The sequence below is a fragment of the Hirundo rustica genome, chromosome 11, assembly GCF_015227805.2.
Source record: "Hirundo rustica isolate bHirRus1 chromosome 11, bHirRus1.pri.v3, whole genome shotgun sequence".
Lineage (NCBI taxonomy): Eukaryota > Metazoa > Chordata > Aves > Passeriformes > Hirundinidae > Hirundo > Hirundo rustica.
The window spans coordinates 8,499,488-8,520,795 of record NC_053460.1 but is presented as its reverse complement, the minus strand read 5'-3'; the positions used below and the strand labels follow the sequence as shown (position 1 = coordinate 8,520,795).

Here is a 21,308-nt window from a genome sequence, read left to right as displayed (position 1 = left end):
CAGCAGCTGACAGACACCATTTGCCCTCAGCAAGAGAAGCAGAGCAACATGGTTTGTCGTTTGTTTCTTTTAAAAGCTACTCCCTTTCACACTGAAGAACCTCTCCAGGAAAGCCACAGGTCACAGCAGTGCTGTTTTCCTTTGGCGCTGTCTGATCTGTTCACAGCCAGATCATAAAAGTCTAAAATAAGGTTCCTCATGATCCTTTTGCACGTAAATGTTCCTAAAGTATTGTTATGAAACAAGCAATCCTCTACCTGATTCCAGTACTCAACTACTGTCATCCAGTCAGAGTTAGCCAATTGAAGTTATACCACCTAAAATTTTAACAGCTTCAGAAGCTTTTCAGGTGTAGCATCCAACGTTCATGTTTTCCCCACAGAAATTTACCACATTTCCCCATTTCCTGAACTCACACACAGAATTCCCCTGGTTCCCCCCTTGCCCAAAGCAGCACAATTAACAAGGTTTGGTGGCTGCTCTCACAATGTGCCCACAAACAGCACTCTGTAAGTGCACACAGCCCCTTGCCTGGCGCCCCTGGAGCAGATCCATGCTTTAAGAGTAAGCAGGGCATATCAGTTGTAAGAAACAAGAGTTTTAGGGCAGCAAAATCCACATTTTCCGTTTTATTAAAGGCTGCTTCCAGCCAGCAGCTGAATACAGCAGAGGAGAAGGGTCAGTTAGATAAGTGACCACTGGATGTCACCACTGCTTTAGCCACGGACACCAAGGCAGCCTTGCACCTAAACAAAATACATCAGCAGGGACTACCAGGGAGTCAAATAAACTCACAGCACCTTGTTTTCACTACACAGAAGTTTATTATGAAAGTTAAACGTACAACACAAAAAGTAGCAAAAGCAATCCTGTAGCTTAAGGCAACTCTTACAGGAGATGAATTCAAGAAAGATGATGCAACTTCAGTTTAAATAGAAATTATGAAAAATATCAAATTGCATCAATAACTTAAAATGCACTTTAAAAAGTCTGCACTAACCAGCAGAGGGTAAGGGCTGTGATCTTAATGCCAGCATTAAGATACGGAAAGCAGCAGAATGCTAAATGATGATAGGGAAGGTTCAGTATTTACACAGAGATAGCAACGTTAATATCTGATAGCATCATTTCCTGTGTACTTATGGTTTAAAACCACTGTCTGAAACGTTAGGAAAACCTTTTAAAATAAATCTTCAGACTATTCCATCAAAAATACACAGATGACAGAGAAGATCCAAGGCTAGGGATGCGTGCGGACGCATGCGTGTGTCCCTTAAATAACTCTTTGCAGAAACGCTTTAGAAAAATTATTTCTTTGGGGGAAGAAGAGCAAAAAGAATATGTGGCCACAGAGTGAAAAAGATTATCTTTCATGTGAATCACATTTAAATTGAAGTATCAAAATATTTCTATTTGATGACATTCTCACAGTTTACAGTTAATGACATTTTTAAGTGAATGTTAAATATTCATATTATTAACATACAAAGATTCTCCTTCACATTGACATCTGCTTACATTTTTGCAAGACCTCTTTTGCATCAATTGTTTTGCCATTAATGAGGAATGCATAATTGCCTTAATTATAGAATTTTATGATGATTTATTTTACTGTTCTAACCATATAGACCTTTAAAATAATTCTTAAAATACTGGATTCAGATCCCTTATTTTTAAAAGGTATTTAAGTGATATTTTTAATCAAACAGGCTGTACAGGAAGCACCACATTTTAACAGAGCCAAATGACATCACATTTCTAATTGATTTTCTTCAAATATTGGACGCAATGAAACCTTTGGAGCAAGTCCATTCACCATCACCCCAAATAAAACAAGATTAATTCATACATTAATTCATCCCAAATCTTACCCTGTTAGAAAATGCAACATATACTGCAACAGTCTTAATTTGCATAAGATTTAATAGGAGGGGCCTATGTGCAGTACGAGACTCCTGCACACAAGCTCATCTCAGCTTTTCACCATTCAGCACAACTTTACAAAAAGCCTAAGATATAAAATATACTTAAAGCAGTTATCTTAAACATGATTTAATAGATATCGCCTTGGCAGCTAATCACTTTTGTTCCCAGTTTAAACGCTGTTGAATCTGATTGTGGAGTTGCAGTATCCCTCTGAAGAACTAGTTAAAAAAATCCCTGAATAAAACAGAAGCCAGCCTGCGACTTCCTCTGAGTTTCAGTAAAGCACTATATACAGGGTATAACAGCCACCCAAACTCACTTGGAACAGAATAAAATCTAAGACAGATAACAGGGCAGAATGCATTAATGCGTGAAAATATACATTTTAAGATTTTTATCGCTTTAAAAGTGGAACCAATGAAGTGTTAGCAGTTAAATGAATACTGCAATTGTAACATTTACAAACCCACAAAGTTTGAAAACTGATTCCAACAGCTCTGATTCACTGGGTTTAGCTTGGAAATAATGCAAAATAATGTCAGCAGTTTTAAGAAGGTCTTGCAAATTTAGAAAAAAAGAAAACTGAAAGAAAGGTAAGAATGCATTATCTAAAATAAAGCAGGAACATAATAAAGACAATTAAAATTCCAAAAGCCCATATTAAAAAATTAAGCTTGGAATGCATTGGCTTCCAGCAGTTTACAAAAAAACAAACAAACAAACAAAAAAAAAACCCAAAAAAAAGTTGTTCTAAATCTGTAATATCTTGACCTATTTTTAAGTGACAATTTTTATTACAGTTGAGAAAAATGGTTTTATAGCTGCATAAGTTTCCATTTCACTAAAATAGTGCCAACAAAAATAAGTTTGCATAGAAAAACAAAATTTCGAATTGCCACTGGCTACATGCTTAAAATGGGAAATGCAGGTATCGTAACATAAACATAGTGCAAACCATGGCAGTTCGTGGTGACTTCGACTGCCGCAGGTCAGGAAACAGACCATAATATACCCAGTTATCACAGTTTCTGGTCTTTTATTCAATCCTTTTGCCAAGTAGAAGCAATGCATGTGTGCAGAGCCGTGGGACGCCTGCTGCCGCCGATTAACGTAGTTTGAGATCGTCACCGCTCCCCAGGTTAGATCCAGGACTAGGGTCTTGCTGTCTTCTTGCCTGCATTAACAAACACACACCGAGCATGAGCAACCACGAAATGATCACTCACCTTATCCAACACGCTAACACAGCCAACACCACAACCAGCTTAAGGCAGAAACCTTACAATTCAAGCAGTAAGCAAAGCAGGAATTTTTAACATCGCAATCATTCTTTTCCCCCCGGGCAGGCGGCTCTCAGAGGAGGGCTGTGGGTCTGGCAGCCCCCGTCCCCGAGGGGCTCAGCCTGCTGTGCTCCCCACCCAGCCCGGAGCTCCCAGCAGGGACTGTGTGCTCATGCCCACAACGCTGCCAGGCTTCAAACGTGGCTTTGGCAATCAGCAAGAGACTCCCACAATAGTTAGGTAACAGTTTTGCATCTCTTCTTCCAAAAATAATTTTCTTTCCTGTGAAATTCCCTTCTGTTAACCTTTTCTGTCAGTTTTAGGGAGAAAGGCTACAATACGAGGTAGAGGACATTGCATCACCTCCAGATAATTTTTTGAGGGAAGCATTTACTTTAACTTCTTCTAGAATCAAGAGACTTATAGTAACACATGAGTACAATTTAATCTATAGATGGCCACACATTTTAAGACCTTGTAAAAGCCGGGGTTTTACTACTTTCTTCTTCGGTGCACCTGCAAAGTTAACAAACTGAAAAAACTCTGTAACAAGTGTTTGCGCCCCTGTATTAAAACAAAAGTAATGCAAGTTCTCCTTTAAACAGATTATTTTGTTAAACAGTTTGAGTTAATGACATTCCATAGAGGGCATGAAGTATGGTCAGTCACAGTAGAAGACAAGGCTATCGACTTTCTCTGCTTGTACACAGGTAGAACACACAGAAATGCTGCACCTAAATACTTAAAAACATTGATTTCCTTGAAATTTTAAAGCAAATACTTCAAATCTGAGAACATCTCTAATACATGCTAGCTGGTTTTTAAGACATTTTAGTACCAGCACTTTTATTTAAGGTTTACAGAGCCAATAGCTGGCACCATGGCCTGTAGCTACCACATGACCCAAACAGAGCCAGGGCACATTCTCAGCTGGTGAAAGGTATCACTACACAGGCTTTATTCCGAGTGGCTCCATCAGCTTCATCAGCTGCAATAACCTGCCATATTCAGGGCTTTAAAAAAATGCAAACCAGTGACAACTTCCCTGTTCTGAAAGACTTTTCTTATGTTCTTGAAAGACTGGGGAACAGCCTTAAACGCAGGCACTGTGTCACTGAAATACCCTTCAAGCAACTACCGTGTTTGCACCACCACCCTGAACAACAACACTTCTGTTGAGTACTTCAACAGAACTGTGACTAACAGGGGCACAAGTGCTGCTCTTTGGCGTTCCCTGGGCTCTTCTGAGTCACATTTACTGACAGAGAGGAAGCCTCCCCACCAGCACAGCAGCTGCCCCAGCTCACGGCGTGCTGCTGCATTCCCATTCCAAAGGGTGAGAGCAAAGCCTGGTCACTCCCAGACCCTCTGGCATGCACTGCTGACATCACTTTTTCCAACTTAGATTTTTCTCTCTCTGTTCACTTCTTCCTCCCTTATCTACCATCCTTCTTGTCCGCCTAAATACACGCTCCCAGTGCACTAGGTTAGCTGCACCCCAACAGAGAACTGCTGCTTCCTTCTATTTAAAAGCCAATTTAAAGTTACATTTTCCTTTCATGTGCAATGGTCCCTTTCTGATGCACATGGAGTTCATTCAATAAATCCCATTAGTAATCAGCACATTCCCAGAGCAGACAGTTCCCTCCTGCACTGGCCTTAGTGGTCACATTGCCACTACTGCTTTGGAAACACCTCCACTAACTTAATATCACAATTGCTACCTACTACATTTATGTATTCAGTGTTGGTTGCACTTTACATAATTAGGAGTGAGCCAATCCATTTGCTCTGTTTTATCTGCACTAGTTGTATTCTGAAGGAACAATCTGCTTCTCCTGCTTGCAGAAGAAATCTGAAGGTGACAACCAACATCACTGCTGGTGCACAAACCCACAGATTTCTCAGTAATCTTTCTGAGTAATCACCTTAAAGCAAACTCCTCTAATCACCATAGAGCACTGATGATTTTAAGTGTTCAAGGGTGTATTCCTTTAGGCCCTTGAAACAACTTCTGCACGCTGTCCTCTTTGTAGAGATACGAAGTATTAGAAGATAGCATTTAATTAAACTTTTTATATTCTTTCCAAAAGCCAAATAATTCAGCTTTGACTATCAAAATCACAGAGAAAGCCCACACTTCATTTCTCCTTTGACAGAAAAGTCATCTGTACTGTAAAGATTTTCTTAATATGAAATGGTTGTTCATCAAGTCTGAATAGATACTTCCAGGCTAATTCAAGAGTTGTACCAAAACTAACAAAACAGCAACAGTTCTACTTTGCATACCCTTCTATTGAACAGACTGTAACAAGATTTCTTCTGGTTTTACTGCTGCCTCTATCTTCTAAAAGGAAACAAAGACATGCACTGTCTTTAAGAATTACCAAAATCTTACTTCTACCAATTTTGCACTCAATAAACATTTTTCCATTTAACTAGAAAAGACCAGCAAGTTAATTGCTGCTACATTACTGCTCTAAAAACAACAGAGTTTCTTCTTCAGAAAACAAATCATATGCACAGCAATTTTATTGTCAAATTTCAGTGAAGGCTCCAAGATATGAGCATATGGTTGCATTTATGCTTTGCTTAAAGTGGCCTTTTCTTTCAAAGCATATGAAAGAATTTGCATGATTCGTGACCTCATTGCTACTTGCAGAGTTTGCAGAAGCCACTAGTGAACAACTACCAGATTTGCCCTTTCAAGTGATATGCAAAAGGCATGACAAATGACCCTCAAATGTACCAAAAGCAGTCATTACAATATCTTACAACAGTGTGTGTGGAGAAAGGTGTAATTTTGCAATTCAGTAAGTGGGGATTTACACAAGCAACTGCAACATATTGGAATGACAGCTCTGACTCAGGCACCCTCCTTTTCCTTGTGCTAGTGCTGTGCAAAAAGACAAACATGTGAAGCAGGCTTGTCCTAGCACTCACAACCATCCTGCCAGGGCACTACGTGCAAAGTACACAACTACAACTGTGCTTTGCATGCTGAAAGAAAAACACAAAAAATAAAAGATGCTTGGTAAAGACTACAAAAAAATCGCTTTGCATGAAGACAGGAAGCGCACTGTGGAGCAAGAAGCACTGGGTGCTATTTTTGTCCACTGACGATTGGCAAAATACAACTTCCATAAGAAATGCCGTGAGAGCCTTAACAGCCCCTTGGAGGAAGAGAGTGACTATCAGTAGGGTAGTATCTGCTAGTTCTCCTCAGTCTATTACAGGAAGCTAAAACTTCCCTTTTATAGATGTAAACCAGCAATTTCCAGACTTCTCATCACTGGGGGTCCTGTACTCCCCAGCATAGCTAATCAATCCTCTAAATGGCAGTTTTTTGCTGTAATTTTTGAAATGCGTACCTCTTGCTGCCATGCAAAAGCACCAGTATTACTCTCAGTGAATAATGAGCTCAGCTTCTCAAGGATTAAGGAGACTTGCTTCAATTAAGAAAGATGCATCTATCTTTGCCATTGGGAAATGGAATACACTGCTATGAGTCATGCTTAATGAGCCATGAGAAAACAGCAGTTATTCATCTTTTCTCTGCGTATTTCATTTTTTCAGTCAAACGTTGATTTTAAGTTTGAAGAAGCACTACTTCACATGTTCTTCATCTGTTACTTAGTGAAAGGAAAACAAATATTTGTCTGTGAGAAACTTGTAATTAGTACACAGATCCCACCAGAGTGGGAATTATCCTAAAAATGAATGTATCTTAACCAGCATTGCCAGTTTTCTTCCAAATATCCAGGAACAGAAGAGTTAATGCAATGGACGCATCAGGAGTTTCACCACCAAAAAATACTTCACACTCAGCTTTCAGCACGTGAAGCCATGCAAATCTTCTGCAATGCAGAAGGAATTGTAACTGGCCACAAGCCATTGAAAACCTCTAACCCTAGAGAGAGTGTGATGACCAGCTGAAAGAATTGCAGGAACGTATTTGGCAAAAAAATATCTCAAAGCCTCCTATCGCAGGCTACTCTAGACTTATTCATGCCGAACTCATAGTGCTGGTACCATGAGGGTAATGACTGACAAAAAAAGAGAAGAGTTACTAACAAAAGCATTTTGACTTGAGAGTAAACAAACAAAAAGTGTGGCCTATAGTACCTCTTACACCTAAGTTCTCTTTAACCTCTGCTGTCTGGGCTTTTCCCAAGCCTAAATATAGGCTAAGGGGAATGGATTGAAAGTCCTATCAAGAATATGATGCAGTAGTATCTGTATCTTATTATTTTTCTTCTCAGCAAACTAGATCGCTTGGAATCATTAAATCAGTAACCTTCATCACTGACTTTTTTGAACAAGAACCACATTGGAGGCTTTACATCTGTTACTGGGGCACAAAGGAAAAACAAATGGGCAATAAGGAGGGTGGCACATAAGCAGTTCCTCCAGCAGCCAAGACAGTCAGAATCCTCCTCCTCCTCCAGCCACTCAATCCTGCCCCATGCTGCAGCCTGTTTTGCTTCCAACTGTGCCAACAAAACGCCTTAAAGTCACTTTAAAAAAACATCTTTAACTACCTCCTTCCTGTGCATGTTCTGAGGCCTCAAACATACCTAAGGAAACCAACTCCTCTTACCACATGAGCTCATCGGGAAAAGATAATGCAGTTCCACTGTGTGGTTTACATGATAGCTCTGAGAAAGCAGAACTGAGAAAGTTGGAAGCAAATTTAGTAAGGATGGACAGGGCTGCCATGAAGATGGCCCTCCCTTTCTATGAATCACTTAAAAAAAAGCAGCAGGGAAAACTGGGATCGCTGAATACCACACAGCAAAATGAAAAATACAACCATAGCCACTGCATATACAACTTGGGACACTGGTGAAGATGAGAGAAAGAAGAGGGAGCTAATTTGAAAAAGGGCTGTCACAAAAAGAATAGCCAAAATAAAGTCTCTCCATGGACAACTCCACTGCAATTCTTTAATTGGATTCTGGCAGCTCTGTCCTGTTGAAACTGACAGAGCAGATGCATTATGTGCCTTGGCATCTGCCATCTATAATTTACTAAATAAGTGAAAAATCAGGCTATGCTATGAAAAACTAAACAGTGAACATTTGGATTCTCTTAGGACTGCCAACCTCCTGAAAAGGGATTAAAAAAAAAACCAAACCTGAGAATACTTTGCAGATACTTTTCTAAAAAGTATACAACCACAGGATAAAACCCACCCAAATAAAAAGTGAGCAATACTCAGAAAAATGACCATTTACAATCAAGTACACCTTCACACTAGTTCTGGTATCTGAGGCAGACCCACAGCAGGAAAAGCAATGGATTGAAAACTGTGAGTTGCTGGTTAATAACAGCCTCTTCCCTAGAGATCTGAACACGGTTCAAATGCTGGCCCTGCCTCCAGTAACCCTCACTTGATAGAGGGGCAGGAGAAACTCAGCCTTCTCAGAAATGGAATCAGCAAAACTGGGGCCCTACAGCACGTGAGAACGTCAGCTCATATATAATAGAACTTCTTTGGTCACAGCTTGATGAAGCAGCCCACGTGCTTTCTGGTCTCCGGGGGCCTTGCACAGAGACTCTCAATCTTCACTTCTCAGAACTTCAGCCACAGCAGCACCACTCCATACTGCATCCACGAGCCACGGGCAGACAGAGGGGGTATGAGCTTTACCACATTCCTAGCAGGCACAGCTATCAGCTTTAGACTTCATGGCCTGGATCCAGTCTCTGCAGTTGCTTTGTTTGCTGCCCATAACATCCATTTTGCTATCAGCTCCCCTTTTCACTAAACCTGGGAAGAAGCAGCCTTGATCTTTCTTAATTATAACGTCAAGCACCACTTAAATGATGCAAATAATGGAAAACAGTCTCTCAAACTTGGCAAGAGATCTGGATGTTAGACTGAAGTAACTGCAGAACTATTAATGCCACGAAGTCTACCCAATGCTCTTTTTTATTCCTACTTCCATTCCGATCGTCTTCCAAGCTCGCTGAAGGGCAAAATAAAAAAAATTTCCTGACAAAGGCCATTGCTAAAAGTTATTTAGCACTTACCTCCATCAAGAGCTCATTTCAAACTCCTACCCACTTCCTAGAAACAGAGTGAAAGCACACATGAGCTGTGTTACCTGCAGAGCCCGCTCTCCCACAGGCTGTGAGAGGGCTCCAGAGCACGACCAGGCCAAGCTGCACATCTGCTTCCTGACCCTCACACGAAATCTTTGCAATGGTTGCAGCTTTCTTTGGAAGCTATTATGAAGGTAATGATTCTGCTGCCCCAAACTGGTAACTGGACAAAGATCACTGCAAGCCAAGGAAGGAAAAAGCACAGCAGGGATGGGTAGCTCTGAGGAGCTTCGAGTAGAGGCTGAAATTTTTACTTTCATATTAAAATTTCTTTTCCAAGGGGAAAAAAGCTTGAAGCGCTCCCTTTTAGAAAGTATTGTTTAAAAGCTGGTCTAAAGGTTATAAATTTATAATTAATATTGATTGCCTCCAGACAGTATTCCTCTGTTGCTCAGCCCCTTTCTAACCTTCATTGACTGAAAGAAGACGCTTATATTACAGTACCCCCTGATTTGCAAGATTGATCTCCCCCATCCTACAGTCAGCATTGATTCTGTACAGCACAAATTGTTTTTCTGATCTATGCATTCCGTAGCACTTTTCCACAAGCCCCAGCTATGTAAGTTCTTGGGAAGCAAACCAGTCATAACTTAACTGGTCTACTTGTACTGGACTGGCATTGCAGAACCCTTCGAGGCAACTCACTCCCACTCTAACGCCTCTTTCTAAGTTATGTTGTATCCATCCTGCATCTAAACAAATTATTTATGGCTGTATACAAGCATACACCGAGTCTACACAACCCACTGCATATGAAAAATTAACAGTTTGGGTTTCTTTCATGTCCAAAAAGCTGTGTTAAAAGTTATACTGTTTTTCTAGCATTGTCAGTTTAGAGAGTATGTACAATAAAACACTAATTAAATGAATTCCAGATTAATAAAGGAAAAAAATACCCTTTAAAATCTGAGAATATGATGAGAAATTTTTTTAAAAAAACCCTGAGCCAAAATTAAAAACAAAAAAGTCCCCACATACTTATTGTAATACTATACTTTCTTCTGAAGCCAGTTATATTTGAGAAAAATTTAATTAGTTAGAGCATTTATTTACACTACCAGTTTCATCTTAGAAAAAAATTAAGAAAAGGAGAATAATTTCACAGTCTGGGAAAGAACATGAAAGTCAGTCCTAGTACTTTGTTTTCTTTCAACTGTAATCTGTTTAAACTACTGTAACAAAATCCTGTTTCTTTTTTAAGAGTTCCCAGTTTCAGCACAATTAAACGAAAACTATCTTGCCCATTACAACTGGTAATTCCCAACAAACAACAAGAATATGTAAACCTAGAGCAGGACACAGTATTTAAAATTTAGGTAAATTTTTGCTCCAGCGCCTTTTAAAGGGTGGGGTTGTTGGGGGTTTTTGGTGCTTTTTATTGAGAGGGATTGCTTCTGGAAGAAACAAAAGTTCCAAAACAGAGGGGGTTTTTTTTTTAGCAAAATGACGGTTTTTAAAATGGGAATTTCATGTAGTTTCCCAAAATGGCTCTGCTTAGCCATTAATGTAATTTATATTTAGCACAAGACCACAAACAGACATTGCTAGAATAGACTGTTTTAGAGAGAGCAAAGCACTCTGTCTCTACTCTCAGTGTTGCTAAAATAAAGAGCGTGGCAGTAACATAGGAAATGAACACAAAGTCGAAAAATACGGCATTTCAAAAATACTGGTTGAAGAAATGACACTGGAAGACTGAGAACAGATCCAAGCCATCCCCAAGTAAAGCCATGGGGACCTCCGCAGCCAAGCTCTGCAGGAGCACCGCCGGACAAACTGCGTGCTCACACACATCACTGCAAGTCTGAAATTACAGTTTGCCTAGACAAAACAAACCTTCACAAAATACCCCCACCTGCACACAGCAACACACCAGAGGGCTTCTTCTCTTTATCCACCCCTTGAAAATCCACCCTTCTGTGCCATCTGCTGCAGCAAAGAGCTGGCAGGAGGCACCTGCTTGCGGCTTTTCCGCACTGAACACGGGCCATTTCTTCCGATAGATTCTAATTTCACCAACCAGGGGCTGTTTCAATCTCTCCTAGCCACTCTGGACAGCGTAACGCATTTTTGCGTCATGCCACTATGCTGAAAAACAAGCAGAAGTGTTTCTTGGAAATTCACGTCTAGATAGCAACTTCACAGTAATTTCTGCAGAACATCTCTTATCCTGACACTGAACTCTGGTCATTCATAGCGAAACCACACCAGAGACACTCGTACTGACTCTCTCAGCCACGACACAAGGAGATAACGACACTGAAAATTAAACATCTGCCTCACCAACATCCCATTAGTCTCCTCACTCTTCTAGTATGGCAAAGGGGAACGTACAAATACTTCAAGATCATACACCTCATTTTTTTTAAACAATAATCTTTAAATGGGGATAAGGTCTTTCTTAATGTGCATTATTAAACATTCACTGTCTCAACATTCCAACAATTTTGTAAAAGTAAAAGTCATTGGTATACCTTATTAATTCCGAAGGCACTAACACTCACTGACTTCAAAAGCATCTTTGAAACAAAAGAATCCTGGACAGTGGGGCTGCATTTGCAGTATCTGATGTAACCGAGCTATACAAGTTGATGTAAAAACTCAAAAGCATCTTGTATTCAAAACAAACTATGTTAAAAATGTAACAGAATACAGTTCAACTCAGAGGTGCTTAAAAACTTCAATGAAAATTCCTAAACCCACTCCCACCCTATTTACATCAGAGTGCTGTAATTGCACAAAAACATAATCACCTTTGAAAATTCAAGCACAACCCACCTCATATGCCCTCAGATGCCAAGAATATGTTCATTATAATAAAGATCTGATGTGTTAAACTAGAATGGAAGAGATTCCATATGATGAAAAGACGACACACAAACCTCACAACACCCTGAAGGGGTTTTTTTGCCTTTTCTTTAGGGGGAAGAATTTTTTAAATTGGTTGGGGTTTTTTTAGGATATTTAAAAATGAAAATTAGCAAAGTGATAATTTCCAAGTTGTTACTGCGCTTGCAATTTTTTCCCTTTGCAAAGTGTCACCATTCTAAAATCCGGCTGCCAGACACAAGACACTTCAACATTGTTTTCAGTGAGTTATCGCTGATCACTCCTATCCAGGGAGTTTCAAGTCTGCGGACTTTATTTCAAGTCCACAGGAAGACACAGAATATGGAATCTTTTTTACCCAGAAAGCTGTATAAATAAAGAATTTAATCTGATCATTTTCATATGCTGCCAGGCTTTGGATGGATAAATATTTCCAAAGAGCTGGCGCCTCTGTTTTGGGTAGGAGTGGGTGGAATATTGCAGGATTCCCCTTCCCTCCCCCACTGAAGCAGAATCTGGTCTCTATTAAAGGCATTTCGGCTGTAATTCTACTGTCAGAAATATCCTGATTTTCTACAGTGTTGCAATTCTTAAAACCATCATTATCACTGATGAGATCCTGTTCCACATCTGCCAATTCTGTTTTACTGTCCATGCCAAGGACGGCAGAAAAGAAAAGTCTAAAACTTTACTAAAGATGAAAGCTGTTTAGAAATCATATTAAACCGATCATGAGGAAAGTTATCTTCATTTGTCTGTAGCATAACATACATAAAAATTCACTCAGCACACTTAGAACTGGCCTTTTCCAAATAAAAGCCTTCAAGTATCATCTCTGTAGTGAAATCAAAGATACTGTTGGCCCCCTTGAAATTACAGAAACAGAACACAAAGCAGTCTGGATTAAGGTTTCTGCAGCTGTCAGCAATGCAATCATCAGAAGGGTGCCACTGACAAACTGTATTTCCAAGCTGACTGAGCATGTCAGCATCAGAAAATTCAATACAGCCCACAAATACAAGCACAGGAATGCACTTTTATGCATCACTTTCTATTGAGAACTTGGTACAAGTACCATGAACACCAAGTGCTTACTGATTAAAGCTCATTTGATTCTGCCCAAATGCTGCATTAGAGTGAAAGTAAGGGTAACAATGAATGATTTGGAAACCTGATCCCTCTTTAGGAATGCATTGTAAGGTTATCTCTGCTCTCTCCCATCTCATTCCAAAAGATCCTAATGCTTATGCAGTCCTAAGATCAAGAATACAAAAGTTTGTCTGTATTTTCATTTCAGATACACATTCAAGACATCCTACCCCAAACACAGGAATGAAAACTGAAATGTAAAAACTAATTATAAACCTACAAGAACTGGAGGAAAAAAATCTCTTTGTTAGACATATTAAACACACACAGTAAAATAAATAGAAAAGTATGCAAAACAATGTATTGCAATTAAAAATTTGTATTTGACATAATAAAATTGAAACAACCTTTGATAATACTTTTCATTCTGCTTAAACATATTTCAAGTCAGTATTTTTTTCTTTTCTTCCTTTCTGTAGGTGATCTACATCAGTGCTTTAGAACTGGGTCAACAACTATTGTTGTTTCAAGAGAAAAAGTGTACTAGCAGCTAATAAGGATGTCACTTAATAGCAACTGCCTTCTGCCTTATTAAAAGCAAGAGTGTTTTCAGAAGTTATTGAATCAAGCTCCTGCAGACAATCAAGCACGTTGCCTTCTGTGTCTCGGTGTCATGAGTTTTGATGTCTGTCACGAAGCCCCAGATGCTCAATATTACCTCAATCTCACAGTTAATTGAAATAGTGGTTTTGCACCTAGCTGCAAGTGTTTTCTACACTTGGAGGAAAATTAAGTCTCAGAACTCCAGAAGTTATTTCAGGAAGCCTCATTCTTTTTTTAACCTTCAGCATACACATGGCTTCTCTGTAATAAGAGTGGGGATGAAAGGCACAGCGCAAGGAGAATATATATAAAAAAATTAAGTACATTGAGGTCAAAAACATAAGATTGGACCTAAAGTTCCTACTGGATTGTTAAAACTAAAGCAGGCTGGCATAGGTTTTCATGAACAGCTTAAAGCTAACTCTCCCTTCCTTCTGAAGTGAATTTACAAGCAGGTTCATTCTACTGGAATGGTCTGCCCCGGGAGGTGGCGGAGTCACCACCCCTGGACGTGTTTAAGAAAAGACTGGATGTGGCACTGGGTGCCATGGTTTACATGAGGTGTTAGGGCTGGGTTGGACTCTACGATCTTGGAGGTCTCTTCCAGCCTAGTGATTCTGTGATTCTAGCTATGCTGTGACAGAATCATTCAGGTAATCCAGCTGCTGCTCCAAGAATCCAGCGGCAGCAAGGCCTCCAAGGCAAGGATTTTATCTCTGTTACAGCCAACGTCTGACCTGGCTGCAGCAGTGTTTGCAAGGAGACATACTCCAGCCACTTCAAAGAGAGAGAGATATTATCCTCTGTGCCTATCTGTTCCCTCTCATTCTCATGCTCAGTGCCTTCCAGTTGTAGTTGGAAGGGAGGAAAGTCTGTCTGATCATCCCAATTATCAGAAAGGATGCCAAAAGAAAAGTAGCTTGGCAATAACAATAATCAAATTTTCTAAAAACCATAGAACCAGCAGATTGATGATATTTGATTACAGTTAAGTCAGGCTGCACTGATGAAGCAGGGAGCAAGAAACAAGGAAAGAAATTGAAAGCCTTTCTGTGTTCTCCCTATTCTCCCCTGACCTGCAGCCTGACTTAACTTGCCAACTCCCCTTATGTATTATTACTTGTGCTCTTACAGCTCTTGCCTTTCTGACATCTCAGAGCAGCTGGTTTCCATTCCCTTTCCTGGCTCTTCTTTTCTCAGTCCCAGTAATTTCTGCTTTCATCAAGAAAGAACAAGATTCAAGACTGTGGGGCCCAGAAGAAGCAAAAAAATAAGACAGGGAAACTAAACCAGTGAAAAAAAGGAGTGAGATTTCCCACCAGTAAGAAAAAGGTGAGAAGACAAAAAAAAAAAGAAAAAACTAGCCTGTACAAGAAAGCAGACTGTGGCATCTGATTAAATTGGCTGGCAATTTTTCCCACAACATGGGATAACAAGCTCCAAAATTATGCCCCCGCAGCTCCCAAAGCCTTTTCTGTGTTCATGAGAAATGCACGAAGCAAAAGATCCCTCTCCTCTCAGCTATCAAAGTATAATTTCAGAGAGAAATGACAACTCTCTGAATAAATGTCTTTACAGCTTAAGCACCCACAGAAAGGACCATCTACAGAAAGGGAAAAAAGTACATAATGAGAGAATTCTTATTAAAACTTTAAAAACTTGAAATCCATTTTACAAAAGTAAAAAACAATGCATTTTGCAATTTTTATACAACAGCACGGAACAAACAAAAGACACAACATTGTACAGACAGACAAATAAATGGAAACAATCTTAAGTTTTGGGAAAGTACTAACCAGTTACTGACAGCAGCTGTGAAACCCTCACCTCCATTTCCTCCCGATGAGACCTGTCTCTATCCTCGAATTCACGAGTTCTTCGTCGAGCCTCTTCAAAGGCTTGTTGTGCCAATGCATCCTCCTGCTACCAAAGCAGATGACACAGAGTGACACAAAAGGTGACCCTCATTTCCACCAAATCACATTTCTTTTGAATATTAACTAACCCCTGGAAGCAAAATCAAGTATGTCCTGCAGAACCTGCAAGAATACAGGCCAATTCCAGCAAATGTCAATACAGGTTAATGAAATATTACTCACCTTCACCACAGCAGTAGGGAGAACCAAAGCTGGAATGCAGCTACTACTAAAATACATTTTCAAAGGAGAGCTGCTGCTCTGAAGTAGTTTAAATGCTGCTGGATTTGTTTTTTAGGCTAGGAATTCTTAGAAGTTCTATGCAAAAGGTAGTACATTTTATTTTCCTTATAAAAGCCATTTTGAAGATCATATTCACAGGTATAGCTAGACAGAGTCCACTAGCATCTCTACACAGAAAGAGGTAATTTAACCCTCTTGCATTTAAAAGCATTAAAACCAAATAAATCCTTCATTTTATCAAGAGCTGCTGCAGGTACATTAGTATGAACATTCTTAATACTTGTGTAGCATTTATATTATTTAAATTTAGATGCATAGGAAAGTGCAAAGCAGCATTATTCCTCCACCAATTCGCACACATTCCCATACAACGGAGGAGAATCCTGCAGGTCTTCCAACAGCCCTTTTACTTATTTTCAAAAATGGTTTATGCACAGGAACAGATTTCATCAACCAACACTCAAAAAAAAAATCCTTCAAACTGTATTTGATATTAAAAAGTAAAGTGTTTTAAATAAAGTGTTAGTAATACGTGGAGCCATTATTAATCGGGTTGGAAGTTATTTTTCTTAAAGAGACCTTTTAACAAATTTACTGTTCCCCATCAGAATTTTAAAATTTTCAGATGGAAGAATCCCATCTGAAGATGCTTCACAAACCAGGAAGGGATAAACTGTATTGGTTCTCCCTCCTAGCTCTTCAATTATAATTACTACTAACTCTGCTTACAGTTCCCACATACATGCAAATGTTATTTTAAAGTTGCTCATTTTAAAAAAGGCTGACCTTGACTGCTAAGAGGACATAAACATGTAGAGAGCACAGCTAAGTTTTAATATACCTGGGGACTAAGTGCATAAATATTTTAATTAAGATAAAGCATCCCCAGCCTGAGAAAATGTTAAATTGCCTTTTTTGCCGCGGGCACAATCGCGGGCCCTGGAGCTGCTCTGTGAAATGATGTGAAGGGGCTCCCTGGCGGCCCAAGGCAGGGAAATACAAACAGCTGCCAATCCCAGACTCTGCCCGTCGCCCTCGCTTTCTGGGGACGCGTGTGCAATGTTTAAAGCTGCCAACAAGATAATACTTTAACACCATGAATTTTTTTAAGATTAGAATTTTGCCCTTTACAGCCATTTTAGTGTTCGTACAAGGCATAGAAGCCGGGGTCAGAGAGCGGAAAGTAAATTTGTTCTTAATAATGCAGAAGGTTAGAGAGAAAAGAGATAAGCTTGCCTCCCAGATGACTCCAGAAAAGCTGCCTTAGTTCTAGTTTACAAAAGATATGTATGCCTTTATTACCTTCTTTTTAAAATCAGACTTAAATAGAAGAAAATTCTTTTTTTTTTTTAATCAAGGGTTTTTGCATTTCACCATCATTTAGAGTGATCATGCAAAAAAAGGCTGACATACAGCCTTGGATGGAATATTTTAAAGAAATGGTCATAACCAAAAGAAACTAAATTAGAAATTCATGGGAAAAAAAATCAGTATGTTGACATCCAGAATGAAGACGTGTCGACAGCTGAAACACTGGTTTGCTCATGTCTGAGAAAGGGGATAAAAGCATCGGAACTTTTTTTTAGTAAAACATAAAATTCTGCTCTACTCTTGGTGATACATTATAACAAAAACAACCAACAACTCAACCTTATACAACCGGAATTTAACAAAGATTTTTTTTTTAAAAATGTCACTCAATTCTAGTAACAATAGCCTAGCAAATTCAGCTGTTTGAGACCGAATAATTTATATGTCTGAATTTTACTCTATAAAAATGTTCCTGGCACGAATTTGCAAAGAAAAATAAGAGTAAGCAAAACATGAGCAACAGAATGAGCAATCAACATGACAACAGAACAAAACCAAACCTCCCAGTCCAGGAAAAAAAAATAAAAAAAAAAAATTGAAAGAAGCTTATGTACGCCCACACTTATACACAAATCCTCACAGCAGCCCAGCAGGAAAAGACTTGGTGAGACAGCAAGATGCTCTACTACAGAAGAGGTGCAAAAGTACTGAAGACAGAAACAGTCTCTTAAAAGACACTCAAATATCAAATTCAGGGAAATTTCAGCCCCAAAGAAGGATGATATTCAAGCATGTATGTACAGTTTTGTGTGTGTTGGTCCATCAAAGTCTGAGCAAGCAGTGGAACCAGGGCTTTCAGTAACAAAAAGTAAGACCACTTAGTAGCAAGACATGGATAGGCTGTGGATTACATGGAAAAAACAGTAGCTTGACAGGTACAATTAAAATATTTCAATGTTAACATGTAAGAATTCTCTTCCTGAAGCATTTGCTGACCTGGTGAAGGGTAGTATGTTTTCCAAAGTATGACAGCAAAGAAAAGTTTCATTTGATCCCAGCATTAGTATGAAGTGGTAAGAGACAAGAAGAAAATGCAAGAGCACTACATTTGCTTAAGACAAGCTTCTGAAAAATGAGGGGGGTGTGAAGAGCAGCTGGACCTCTTACAAAGGACAGTGGGTACACAGGCAGTACTGTATGAGGCACTTCAGCCCCTTCTGACCTCAGTGTTATTTCAGGATCCAAGTCAGCAGTTCAGTCAGCTGCCACTAGCAATATAATAACAGTTTTAAACAAGGAAGCAGCGTGACAGCTACGGGAAAAAGGAAAGTGAAGAATGTAAAAGATCGCCCAAATATTTACAATACTGACACATACAAGGGTGCAGCTACTCCTGTGTCTGTATAGTTCTGTATGACACTAGGCAGCCTTAGGAACTAGTACTGCAGCAAACAGAATGACTATTGACGACCTCAGTCGCCAAGAATCACAAACTAAAAACAATTTACACACCTGTAACTGAGTGCAAACATCTCTGTAGATGCACACAGATGCAGAGAGCGCAATCCCTGCAGCTCAGCACCCTGTACTCACAACCCAGAAAAGCGCTGACACCTGATAGCATGCACACATCCCCGCACACACACAAAGAGTAAATCACAACTTCAGTGCACAAACACTTTCTGAAGACAACAAAAGGGAACTGTTAAGTGTTGTTAAGACAGCATATACACATTGGGAAACTAAAGTAATCCAAGCACTTGCAAAAACACTTACTGGGAAATTAAGAAGAGAAAAATTAAACCCACAGGTCACCTGACCCCTCTCCTTCTTGGAAGGGTGCCCACTTTCCTCAGGCACTCTGCAGTTTTGGAAAGGGTAACACTGTCTCCTCCCGAGTGCATGTTCCCATCAGCCCGCTCTCAGTTCAAAAGTCCTGTTACTTAGCATGATGTACCAAACTCAGTAACTACAAATCAAGAACCTTGGGACTTATATCACATTCCCCAGGGCTATACATTCATCCTGGCTGTGTAAGGCATCACAGCTTGAAGGCCTCCTGATCCATGGAGTCTACAGTGCTGACTCTGCTGCAGCTGGAACTGAGCTCGCTCAGGTTACTGACACGGCTTTGCAAGAAGTGAATGCACAGCAAAGGGTGGCTTTTCTCACGGATTCACAAAGGGTGGCAGGACTATTCTCTCTTTCTACACCTCATGAAGGAAGTGTTCAGGGCTGTGATTGCTTCAAAGACACTTTGACACAAAGTGTTTCTACTTAATCCCAAACACAGTCATATAAACATCACCTATTTACTATGCAAATTAGTTCCTTAAGTTAGGGACAGGCAAGGCACAACAGAGGATTGTTCTCGATATTTTGGAGGAATCAAAATTTTAAAATACTTTATTACTTTGTAGCATAGTAACAGTGCAAAATCACTCAAAGCTGTTAACTTAAAAACGATTCCTGCTCCTAACATTTTGAACTAATGTAGCTAAAGTAGTGTTTTGCTACAACCACATGTTTCTGAACTTCCATACTGCAAATTTTCTTCGGAGTTTGTACTCAAAGTGAAGACAAAAACTGTGTTTCCCTCCAGAAGAACAAACAAATAGAAAAGCAGCAAAAGGGCAGACTGTCTTACCTGCGCTCTCTCTTCATCAAATTCCAGGCAGCCCATACCATCCAGTCTCTGTAGATCTATCCAGCCTTTCCAGATTACACAGACACCATTGAGAATCATAGGTGCCTTCAAGTACACCTGGGATAAAAGAAAAACACATGCTGTGAATTTGCAAGCTCTTACACATGTGCCTGCACAATGAAAATACTGATCCAGGAAGCTTCTATATGTATTCTTAGAAGAACATCCAAACCAGCTGGTAACATGAGACTCCATTTAACAGCTTCTACTGCTTCCTTTCCAAGAACTCATTTTAATCAAGTGAGTGCTTTAACTTTTGCCTACTGTACTGGATGGAATAAATTTAAGCTGTGTTCTCATTTTATAAACTGGCGTGCACCAGGATTTAGTTAAAATTCTTACCACTTGCAGTTAAACTAAGAGTTTTTCTTATCAGCTTACCTTTGTGTCACAAAGGAAATGGCATGCTGCCAGTCAGGGAGGATCCTACAGCACATCTAAATACCTAAAGGAGCACACTCCTTCCTACTCCCTAAAAACACTTTCATCCCAATAAATGGGTGATTTCAGCAAAGACCAAACACTGGTTTCAGTCCTCCTCAAATTTACAAACTACTCAGAGTTTAGTAAAATACACCACAAACACATCATGCTAAAAATAAGGAAGTCTTCCTGTGTCAATTCTAGCACGTGTGCTTTTCAAAAGAAGCAACGCCAGCTGATGAAAACCCAAGTGCAGCACCAATGTGCTCTGTGCCTTGTGCTGCAGCACGGACTAATGCATGATCTTAAGGCCCTACCTCTAGATAACAGTAGATGATACAGTGTTGTCACAAGGGAACTTAAAAAGAAGCAAATACAGCGCTAAATGAGTTTGATGCCTTAAACTTAATGGCAGTCAGTCATTTTAAGACTTAATCAGTCTCAAAACAAAATAGCAGCAAATTACCTGAGTTGTACAGAAGAAAAAAAAAATTTAAACCCCCATCTTTCAGTAATTATTTCAGCCTGCTTGGCAAGTGAAAACCTCTCATGGAACAGGAGTTTGTCTACGTTGAATCACGAGAAAGGCAAACCTGCACACACGCCTGCACCCACTTCAGGCTGAAAGACCGCTCAGACCTTCCAAATCCATTCGAGTTTTTTCAGCCTTCAGGAGCAGCTCAGGCTCAGCTAGGTAGGGGAACTTTCAGACAGTGCCTCCTCTAACAGCTCTAAATTAATCCTCTGGCAAATCCTCATCAAAGCCTAATTGATGTTTAGCACTATAACGCATTTCAAAGCGCCCCCACTGTGCCTGCTTGCTCAGTTCCTCGCTTACCAGCTAAGGTCACTCAAGCAAAAAAAGAAAGGGCT

At 39.8% G+C, this 21,308-nt stretch overlaps 1 protein-coding gene across 2 annotated transcripts in view; it reads right to left on the bottom strand.

The window, feature by feature from the left end:
- Positions 1–804: 804 nt before the first annotated feature.
- Positions 805–21,308, bottom strand: part of CBFB (core-binding factor subunit beta) — a 37,766-nt gene continuing 17,262 nt past the window's right edge. The window contains exons 4-6 of one of the 2 annotated variants that reach the window (XM_040075499.2): positions 19,953–20,069; positions 15,632–15,758; positions 805–3,100 (exon numbers count right to left, since the gene is read on the bottom strand). In XM_040075499.2, the coding sequence (XP_039931433.1) occupies positions 3,078–3,100; positions 15,632–15,758; positions 19,953–20,069 (267 nt within the window). In that variant the 3' untranslated portion in view covers positions 805–3,077. The remainder of the gene's footprint in view (positions 3,101–15,631; positions 15,759–19,952; positions 20,070–21,308) is intronic. The other variant, XM_040075498.1, reaches the window with a different exon arrangement.